Source organism: Mustelus asterias, unplaced genomic scaffold, assembly GCF_964213995.1.
Source record: "Mustelus asterias unplaced genomic scaffold, sMusAst1.hap1.1 HAP1_SCAFFOLD_1284, whole genome shotgun sequence".
NCBI classification, from domain to species: domain Eukaryota; kingdom Metazoa; phylum Chordata; class Chondrichthyes; order Carcharhiniformes; family Triakidae; genus Mustelus; species Mustelus asterias.
The window spans coordinates 11,026-20,000 of record NW_027591229.1 but is presented as its reverse complement, the minus strand read 5'-3'; the positions used below and the strand labels follow the sequence as shown (position 1 = coordinate 20,000).

At 46.1% G+C, this 8,975-nt stretch overlaps 1 protein-coding gene across 1 annotated transcript in view; it reads right to left on the bottom strand.

Moving 5' to 3' along the window:
* Nucleotides 1-7,496, bottom strand: part of hirip3 (HIRA interacting protein 3) — a 50,872-nt gene extending 43,376 nt beyond the window's left edge. The window contains exon 1 of the mRNA XM_078206112.1: nucleotides 7,429-7,496. Coding sequence (XP_078062238.1) covers nucleotides 7,429-7,496 — 68 coding nt within the window. The remainder of the gene's footprint in view (nucleotides 1-7,428) is intronic.
* Nucleotides 7,497-8,975: the final 1,479 nt, after the last annotated feature.

Genomic DNA, 8,975 nt, shown 5'->3' with positions numbered 1-8,975 from the left:
CTCTAGTTTTAGACTCCCCGACCTTTGGGGAAAAGATATTGACTATCTAGCTGATCTGTGCCCCTCATTATTTTATAGACCTCTATAAGGTCACCCCTCAGCTTCCTACGCTCCAGAGAAAAAAGTCCCAGTCTATCCAGCCTCTCCTTATAACTCAATCCATCAAGTCCCGGGAGCATCCTAGTAAATCTTTTCCGCACTCTTTCTAGTTTAATAATATCCTTTCTATAATCGGGTGACCAGAACTGTACACAGTATTCCAAGTATATTTGATTTGATTTATTATTCTCCTGTGTATTGGGATACAGTGAAAAGTATTGTTTCTTGCGCGCTATACAGACAAAGCATACCGTTCATAGAGAAGGAAAGGAGAGGGTGCAGAATGTAGCGTTACAGTCACAGCTAGGGGTGTAGAGAAAGATCAACTTAATGCGAGGTCGGTCCATTCAAAAGCAGCAGGGAAGAAGCTGTTCTTGAGTCGGTCGGTACGTGACCTCAGACTTTTGTGTCTTTTTCCCGACGGAAGAAGGTGGAAGAGAGAATGTCCGGGGTGTGTCGGGGGGGGTCCTTAATTATGCCGGCTGCTTTTCCCCGAGGCAGCGGGAAGTGTAGACAGAGTCAATGGATGGGAGGCTGGTTTGCGTGATGGGATTGGGCTACATTCACGACCCCTTTTGTAGTTTATTTTGCTGCAATTGTACAGGGCGTTGGTGAGGCCACACCTGGAGTATTGTGTGCAGTTTTGGTCTCCTTATCTGAGGAAGGATGTCCTTGCTGTCGAGGGAGCGCAGCGAAGGTTTACCAGGCTGATCCCTGGGATGGCAGATCGAGATGAGGCGAGACTAAGTCGGGTCACTATTGTCTTGAACTTTAACCCGTTTTACAAAGGGACTTATCATTCATAGAATCCCTACAGTGCAGAGGGAGACTATTGGACCCATCAAGCCTGCACTGACAAGAATCCCACCCAGACCCTATCCCCATAATCCCACATATTTACCCTGCTAGTCCCCCTGATACTGAGGGGCAATTTAGCATGGCCAATCCACCCAACCTACACATCTTTGGACACTAAGGGGCAATTTAGCACGGCCAATCCACCCAACCTACACATCTTTGGACACTAAGGGACAATTGAGCATGGCCAATCCACCCAACCTACACATCCTTGGACACTAAGGGACAATTTAGCATGGCCAATCCACCCAACCTACACATCTTTGGACACTAAGGGACAATTTAGCATGGCCAATCCCCCTAACCTACACATCTTTGGACACTAAGGGACAATTTAGCATGGCCAATCCCCCTAACCTGCACATCTTTGGACACTAAGGGACAATTTAGCATGGCCAATCCACCCAACCTACACATCTTTAGATACTGAGGGGCAATTTAGCACGGCCAATCCACCCTAACCTACACATCTTTGGACACTAAGGGACAATTTAGCATGTCCAATCCACCTCACCTACACATCTTTGGACACTAAGGGACAATTTAGCATGGCCAATCCACCTAACCTGCACATCTTTGGACACTAAGGGACAATTTAGCATGGCCAATCCACCCAACCTACACATCTTTAGATACTGAGGGGCAATTTAGCATGGCCAATCCACCCAACCTACACATCTTTAGATACTGAGGGACAATTTAGCATGGCCAATCCACCTAACCTACACATCTTTGGACACTAAGGGACAATTTAGCATGGCCAATCCACCTAACCTGCACATCTTTGGACACTAAGGGACAATTTAGCATGGCCAATCCACCCAACCTACACATCTTTAGATACTGAGGGGCAATTTAGCATGGCCAATCCCCCTAACCTGCACATCTTTGGACACTAAGGGACAGTTTAGCATGGCCAATCCACCCAACCTACACATCTTTAGATACTGAGGGGCAATTTAGCATGGCCAATCCACCTAACCTGCACATCTTTGGACACTAAGGGACAATTTAGCATGGCCAATCCACCTAACCTGCACATCTTTGGACACTAAGGGACAATTTAGAATGGCCAATCCACCTAACCTGCACATCTTTGGACACTAAGGGACAATTTAGCACGGCCAATCCACCCAACCTACACATCTTTAGATACTGAGGGGCAATTTAGCATGGCCAATCCACCCTAACCTACACATCTTTGGACACTAAGGGACAATTTAGCATGGCCAATCCACCTCACCTACACATCTTTGGACACTAAGGGACAATTTAGCATGGCCAATCCACCGAACCTGCGCATCTTTGGACACTAAGGGACAATTTAGCATGGCCAATCCACCCAACCTACACATCTTTAGATACTGAGGGGCAATTTAGCATGGCCAATCCCCCGAACCTGCACATCTTTGGACACTAAGGGACAGTTTAGCATGGCCAATCCACCCTAACCTACACATCTTTGGACACTAAGGGACAATTTAGCATGGCCAATCCACCCAACCTACACATCTTTAGATACTGAGGGGCAATTTAGCATGGCCAATCCCCCTAACCTGCACATCTTTGGACACTAAGGGACAGTTTAGCATGGCCAATCCACCCAACCTACACATCTTTAGATACTATGGGGCAATTTAGCATGGCCAATCCACCTAACCTGCACATCTTTGGACACTAAGGGACAATTTAGCATGGCCAATCCACCTAACCTGCACATCTTTGGACACTAAGGGACAATTTAGCATGGCCAATCCACCTAACCTGCACATCTTTGGACACTAAGGGACAATTTAGCATGGCCAATCCACCTAACCTGCACATCTTTGGACACTAAGGGACAATTTAGCATGGCCAATCCACCCAACCTACACATCTTTAGATACTGAGGGGCAATTTAGCATGGCCAATCCACCCAACCTACACATCTTTAGATACTGAGGGACAATTTAGCATGGCCAATCCACCTAACCTGCACATCTTTGGACACTAAGGGACAATTTAGCATGGCCAATCCACCCAACCTACACATCTTTAGATACTGAGGGGCAATTTAGCATGGCCAATCCCCCTAACCTGCACATCTTTGGACACTAAGGGACAGTTTAGCATGGCCAATCCACCCAACCTACACATCTTTAGATACTGAGGGGCAATTTAGCATGGCCAATCCACCTAACCTGCACATCTTTGGACACTAAGGGACAATTTAGCATGGCCAATCCACCTAACCTGCACATCTTTGGACACTAAGGGACAATTTAGCATGGCCAATCCACCTAACCTGCACATCTTTGGACACTAAGGGACAATTTAGCATGGCCAATCCACCTAACCTGCACATCTTTGGACACTAAGGGACAATTTAGCACGGCCAATCCACCCAACCTACACATCTTTAGATACTGAGGGGCAATTTAGCATGGCCAATCCACCCTAACCTACACATCTTTGGACACTAAGGGACAATTTAGCATGGCCAATCCACCTCACCTACACATCTTTGGACACGAAGGGACAATTTAGCATGGCCAATCCACCTAACCTGCGCATCTTTGGACACTAAGGGACAATTTAGCATGGCCAATCCACCCAACCTACACATCTTTAGATACTGAGGGGCAATTTAGCATGGCCAATCCCCCTAACCTGCACATCTTTGGACACTAAGGGACAGTTTAGCATGGCCAATCCACCCAACCTACACATCTTTAGATACTGAGGGACAATTTAGCATGGCCAATCCACCTAACCTGCACATCTTTGGACACTAAGGGACAATTTAGCATGGCCAATCCACCTAACCTGCACATCTTTGGACACTAAGGGACAATTTAGCATGGCCAATCCACCTAACCTACACATCTTTAGATACTGAGGGGCAATTTAGCACGGCCAATCCACCCTAACCTACACATCTTTGGACACTAAGGGACAATTTAGCATGGCCAATCCACCTCACCTACACATCTTTGGACACTAAGGGACAATTTAGCATGGCCAATCCACCTAATCTACACATCTTGCGGACTGTGGGAGGAAACCGGAGCACCCGGAGGAAACCCACGCAGACACGGGGAGAACGTGCAGACTCCACACAGACAGTGACCCGAGCCGGGAATCGAACCCGGGTCCCTGGCGCTGTGAGGCAGCAGCGCGAACCCACTGTGCCACGCTAATTGAATTTTAAGCCCCAGTTTCACACAGAGGGGTTAATATTTGATATTTATTGGGGGTTTTAACCCCAGTTTCACACAGAGGGGTTAATATCTGACATTTATTGGGGGGGTTTAACCCCAGTTTCACACAGAGGGGTTAATATTTGATATTTATTGGGGGGGTTTAACCCCAGTTTCACACAGAGAGGTTAATATTTGATATTTATTGGGGGTTTAACCCCAGTTTCACACAGAGAGGTTAATATTTGATGTTTATTGGGGGTTTAACCCCAGTTTCACACAGAGAGGTTAATATTTGATATTTATTGGGGGTTTAACCCCAGTTTCACACAGAGAGGTTAATATTTGATATTTATTGGGGGTTTAGCCCCAGTTTCACACAGAGAGGTTAATATTTGATATTTATTGGGGGTTTAGCCCCAGTTTCACACAGAGAGGTTAATATTTGATATTTATTGGGGGTTTAGCCCCAGTTTCACACAGAGGGGTTAATATTTGATATTTATTGGGGGTTTAGCCCCAGTTTCACACAGAGGGGTTAATATTTGATATTTATTGGGGGGGTTTAACCCCAGTTTCACACAGAGAGGTTAATATTTGATGTTTATTGGGGGTTTAACCCCAGTTTCACACAGAGAGGTTAATATTTGATATTTATTGGGGGTTTAACCCCAGTTTCACACAGAGAGGTTAATATTTGATATTTATTGGGGGTTTAACCCCAGTTTCACACAGAGGGGTTAATATTTGATATTTATTGGGGGTTTAGCCCCAGTTTCACACAGAGAGGTTAATATTTGATGTTTATTGGGGGTTTAGCCCCAGTTTCACACAGAGGGGTTAATATTTGATATTTATTGGGGGTTTAACCCCAGTTTCACACAGAGAGGTTAATATTTGATGTTTATTGGGGGTTTAACCCCAGTTTCACACAGAGGTTAATATTTGATGTTTATTGGGGGTTTAACCCCAGTTTCACACAGAGAGGTTAATATTTGATATTTATTGGGGGTTTAGCCCCAGTTTCACACAGAGAGGTTAATATTTGATATTTATTGGGGGGGTTTAACCCCAGTTTCACACAGAGAGGTTAATATTTGATATTTATTGGGGGGGTTTAGCCCCAGTTTCACACAGAGAGGTTAATATTTGATATTTATTGGGGGTTTAGCCCCAGTTTCACACAGAGAGGTTAATATTTGATATTTATTGGGGGGGTTTAACCCCAGTTTCACACAGAGAGGTTAATATTTGATGTTTATTGGGGGTTTAACCACAGTTTCACACAGAGAGGTTAATATTTGATATTTATTGGGGGTTTAACCCCAGTTTCACACAGAGAGGTGAATATTTGATGTTTATTGGGGGTTTAACCCCAGTTTCACACAGAGAGGTGAATATTTGATGTTTATTGGGGGTTTAACCCCAGTTTCACACAGAGAGGTTAATATTTGATATTTATTGGGGGGGTTTAACCCCAGTTTCACACAGAGGGGTTAATATTTATTGGGGGTTTAGCCCCAGTTTCACACAGAGAGGTTAATATTTGATATTTATTGGGGGTTTAGCCCCAGTTTCACACAGAGGGGTTAATATTTGATATTTATTGGGGGTTTAACCCCAGTTTCACACAGAGAGGTTAATATTTGATATTTATTGGGGGTTTAACCCCAGTTTCACACAGAGAGGTTAATATTTGATATTTATTGGGGGTTTAACCCCAGTTTCACACAGAGGGGTTAATATTTGATATTTATTGGGGGTTTAACCCCAGTTTCACACAGAGAGGTTAATATTTGATATTTATTGGGGGTTTAACCCCAGTTTCACACAGAGGGGTTAATATTTGATATTTATTGGGGGTTTAACCCCAGTTTCACACAGAGAGGTTAATATTTGATATTTATTGGGGGGGTTTAGCCCCAGTTTCACACAGAGAGGTGAATATTTGATGTTTATTGGGGGTTTAACCCCAGTTTCACACAGAGAGGTTAATATTTGATATTTATTGGGGGTTTAGCCCCAGTTTCACACAGAGAGGTTAATATTTGATGTTTATTGGGGGTTTAACCCCAGTTTCACACAGGGGTTAATATTTGATATTTATTGGGGGTTTAGCCCCAGTTTCACACAGAGAGGTTAATATTTGATATTTATTGGGGGTTTAACCCCAGTTTCACACAGAGAGGTTAATATTTGATATTTATTGGGGGTTTAGCCCCAGTTTCACACAGAGAGGTTAATATTTGATGTTTATTGGGGGTTTAACCCCAGTTTCACACAGGGGTTAATATTTGATATTTATTGGGGGTTTAACCCCAGTTTCACACAGAGAGGTTAATATTTGATATTTATTGGGGGTTTAGCCCCAGTTTCACACAGAGAGGTTAATATTTGATATTTATTGGGGGTTTAACCCCAGTTTCACACAGGGGTTAATATTTGATATTTATTGGGGGTTTAGCCCCAGTTTCACACAGAGAGGTTAATATTTGATATTTATTGGGGGTTTAACCCCAGTTTCACACAGAGAGGTTAATATTTGATATTTATTGGGGGTTTAGCCCCAGTTTCACACAGAGAGGTTAATATTTGATGTTTATTGGGGGTTTAACCCCAGTTTCACACAGGGGTTAATATTTGATATTTATTGGGGGTTTAACCCCAGTTTCACACAGAGAGGTTAATATTTGATATTTATTGGGGGTTTAACCCCAGTTTCACACAGAGAGGTTAATATTTGATATTTATTGGGGGTTTAACCCCAGTTTCACACAGAGAGGTTAATATTTGATGTTTATTGGGGGTTCAGCCCCAGTTTCACACAGAGAGGTTAATATTTGATGTTTATTGGGGGTTCAGCCCCAGTTTCACACAGAGAGGTTAATATTTGATGTTTATTGGGGGTTCAGCCCCAGTTTCACACAGAGAGGTTAATATTTGATATTTATTGGGGGTTTAACCCCAGTTTCACACAGAGAGGTTAATATTTGATATTTATTGGGGGTTTAACCCCAGTTTCACACAGAGAGGTTAATATTTGATATTTATTGGGGGTTTAGCCCCAGTTTCACACAGAGAGGTTAATATTTGATGTTTATTGGGGGTTTATTTGAATTTTAAGCCCCAGTTTTGGGGGAAAGTTGAATATTTGATGGTTTTTGGCCTGGTTTGTGGTGACCTTTGACCCCACTTGGCCCTGTTTGGGGCTCTGCTGTTCTCTGGAGGCCGCTGCAGCCCCTCAGGGGGGTTTGCAGGGAGTTTCAGGTGTTTTTCAGGGTGTTTCCTTTACCTTAAGGCCGTCCCGCCGCCCCGGACCAGACCCCAGACGAACTTGTCCATCGGCCCCTCCGCCGCCATCTTGCTGCGGGCCGTTTGGCGCCCAAACCGGTGGAGGGGGGGGAAAGGAGAAACAACCAATGGGAAGGGACTTAGTGGAGGCGCCGGCCAATGAGGGGCGCCGTTGGGAGGGGGTGGCCGGCCATCTTTGTGCGGGGGCCGAGACCGCTCCGCCCATCATCTCCATTGGCCTGCACGGCCGCGGCGGCCATCTTTGTGCAGGGCAGGCATCGCCCGCCCGCGCTGCGTTGTGAGAGGCGGCCATCTTTGTGAGGGGCCCGTCCCATCAACATCCCCTTTGGTTTGCAGGCAACCGGCGGCCATCTTTGTGCAGGGCACTCATCTCCGTGCCCATGGGAGTTGGGCGGCCATCTTTGTGAGGGGCGACTCTCCCGTTCCCAACCAACGTCCCGTTAGTTTGCGTGGAAGCGGGCGGCCATCTTTGTGCAGGGCACTCTCGCCCCACTCAGTCACCCTGGGAGATGGGCGGACATCTTTATGAGTGGCGGCCATCTTTGTGAGGGGCGGTCCTCCCTCCATCCAACATCTCTATGCTTTGCTGTGGAGGCAGCGGCCATGTTTGTCAGGGGCAGGGGTGCCGCCATCTTGCTCCTGGGCCCCTTCATCTCTACAACCAACCAGGTCTTAAAGGTACAGGCAATGTGAGTGGAGGGAACATTAAGCACAGGTTAAAGAGAGATGTGCATTGTCTCCGGACAGGACAGCCGGTGAGATTCTGCAAGTCCAGGCGTGGGGGTTACAGATAGTGTGACATGAACCCAACATCCCGGTTGAGGCCGTCTTCATGTGTGCGGAACTTGGCTATCAGTCTCTGCTCAGCGACTCTGCGCTGTCGTGTGTCGTGAAGGCCGCCTTGGAGAACGCTTACCCGAAGATCAGAGGCTGAATGCCCCGTGACCGCTGAAGTGCTCCCCCACAGGAAGAGAACAGCCTTGCCTGGTGATTGTCGAGCGGTGTTAATTCATCCGTTGTCGTAGCGTCTGCATGGTCTCCCCAATGTACCATGCCTCGGGACATCCTTTCCTGCAGCGTATCAGGTAGACAACGTTGGCCGAATTGCAAGAGTAGGTACCGTGTACCTGGTGGGATGGTGTTCTCACGTGAGATGATGGCATCCGTGTCGATGATCCGTCTTGCAGAGGTTGCTGTGACAGGGTTGTGTGGTGTCATGGTCACTGTTCTCCTGAAGGCTGGGTCGTTTGCCACAGACAATGGTCTGTTTGAGGTTGTGCGGTTGTTTGAAGGCAAGAAGTGGGGGTGTGGGGATGGCCTTGGCGAGATGTTCGTCTTCATCAATGACATGAGGAAGGCTCCGGAGGAACAATCACATGGCAAACAATCACTGAAACAACTCTATGATGACATCAACAAGTTCCATCCCACCATCAGACTCACCATGGACTACTCTCCGGAATCGGTTGCATTCTTGGACACACGCATCTCCATTAAGGACGGTCACCTCAGCACCTCACTGTACCG